Genomic DNA, 2073 nt, shown 5'->3' with positions numbered 1-2073 from the left:
AGGAGGTGTGTAGGGGACTGTCATGAAGCCTGTGTCCCTGTGGGGGTCAGCAGAGACTGGGAGGAGGTGTGCAGGGGACTGGCATGATGTTTTCTAGGAGCTCCTCGATGATTCTCATTAGATCATGAAAAATGACTTTTAGCGTTTTGGACAATAGTAACTCTTCCAGATGCTTCCTAAATGAGATAGTTATTTAAAAAAATAAAAAGTACAAAGAGCTTTAATTATAATAACTGCTTTTAAACAATGGACAGCTTAAAAAAATGTTAGAAAGCTCTTTCTAACCCACCGGATAACATACTAGAAAAGCAAATGAAAACATTGGGTAAAATTTCCTATTTGTCTTTGCCGTGCTCTGTCATTAACTGTGGTTGAGTCTAACTTTGCTGTGTCCTGTCTCCATTTTCTGCTCCCGTCCCACTGCTTCCTACTTGAGATAGCATTAGCCCACCTACTCAGCCCTTCAAAATGAATCTGTCTCAGTAGGAGTTTCAAAGAATAAAAATACTTTTGCTGCAATTTGTGTTGTTTGCAATTCTGTCCAAGCAAAATTTTTACCAGTATTCAGAGCAGCTAGGTTGTATAAAAAATGGATATAGTAACAGCTTTCACACTTCATTTTTTTGATAGAGTTCAGTCTTTCATGTATTTTCTTGTATATTGCAGTATGTTATGCTTTAATTTGTAATATGATATAGTTTTCTGCAGATTCAAATACGTATTATGAACTGATAGGTTTCATCATTTTTTTTGACTCCTCAGCTTTTTATTGTCATTGGAAACAAAAGAGCAAATGACTTTTGGGCTGGTAATCTCCAAAAGGATGAAGAATTACACATGGACTCACCAGTAGAAAAGAGAAAAAGCTTTATCACTCAGAAATATAAAGAAGGAAAATTCAGAAAGACCCTTTTGGCATCTCTCACCAAAGAAGAATTAAACAAGGTATCCAGTGAAAAATAACCATAGAAATCAACTTTAATGTCTTTTTAATAGGTGCACAGATTCTAGATAAGAAGTAAAAAATCTTACATTATTTGGTAAAATAATGTTTAATTTGATTTCCTTTTGTGACATTGTGATTTTTCGATTATTTTACTTAAGGATTCATTATTAAGAGAGGGCATAATCTTTCTCCATAAATGAAGTTTCCAGCTAACTCAGCTCTATCTCAATTATTCTTAATATTTTGACAACTTTCTCTGATTTAGGAACCAGGTGCTGAATTTAATTTTTGCTGGTATGCTGCTAATGTTATCACCAGTTTTGGCATATAACAACAATGTATCCTTATTTAATAGAAACTATAATTTACTTAGTGCCATTGATTTGAAGTCTCGTTTGCTTTTGGCTAAGTGATTCTAGATCCTTGGCGCCTATTTTGTGAGGCACATTTGGTCTGCTAGTAAGACCTTTTGGCAAAGGGTCTGGTTATATATCTCCCCACCCCTTCTTCTTTTTCTGAATCACTGTTTCATCTTGTGTGTATTAGGAGGCTCTTTTATATATGGATATTCAAAGCATAAACCTTTATATATCTATCTTTTAATGGTCATATGATACATTTTTTCATAGTTTTCAGTCTTTTGTTTCTTTGTATTTTTTTGGACACAGACTCTAACTCTACCCGCCCCCCCCCACCCAATGCAGTGGTGCTATCATATTTCACTGCAACTTCCGACTCCTGGGCTCCATCAGTTCTCCTGCCTCAGCATCCTAAGTGTGTGGGACAATAGGCTCACTCTACCCTGCCTGTCTAATTTTTTTTATTTTAGTAGAGATGGGATCTTACTCTTGCTCAGGCTGGTCTCTAAATCCTGAGCTCAAGTGATCCCTGTCCCCTCTGCCTCCTGTCATGCTAGGATTGCCCGTGTGAGCCACCATGCCCAGCCAGTTCTCATTTCTTGAATATGTTTTTAATGGTAATGCTTGGTGGGTAAGAATCTTGAGGAAATCAGCTTTACATTGAACAGTTTGGAAAGTAAAGACCATTGTCCACATTTGAAAATATGAGTTATATAAATCTGATTTATATTTCTGGTTTATTGGATTAGTTTCCTAGAATAAGTTTTT

The 2073-nt window shown here is 36.1% G+C and overlaps 1 protein-coding gene across 1 annotated transcript in view; it reads left to right on the top strand.

Annotated features, from left to right (window-relative positions):
- ARAP2 (ArfGAP with RhoGAP domain, ankyrin repeat and PH domain 2) overlaps positions 1 to 2073 on the top strand; it is a gene marked incomplete at its 3' end in the record, with an annotated part of 118650 nt that overhangs the window by 82281 nt on the left and 34296 nt on the right. The window contains 1 exon segment of the mRNA XM_023507995.1: positions 763 to 945. Coding sequence (XP_023363763.1) covers positions 763 to 945 — 183 coding nt within the window.

Source organism: Otolemur garnettii, unplaced genomic scaffold (genome assembly GCF_000181295.1).
Source record: "Otolemur garnettii isolate 467f Iridium unplaced genomic scaffold, OtoGar3 scaffold00214, whole genome shotgun sequence".
Taxonomy (NCBI): Eukaryota; Metazoa; Chordata; class Mammalia; order Primates; family Galagidae; genus Otolemur; species Otolemur garnettii.
The sequence above is the reverse complement of the archived record's forward strand: the minus strand, read 5'-3'. Positions and strand labels throughout refer to the sequence as shown.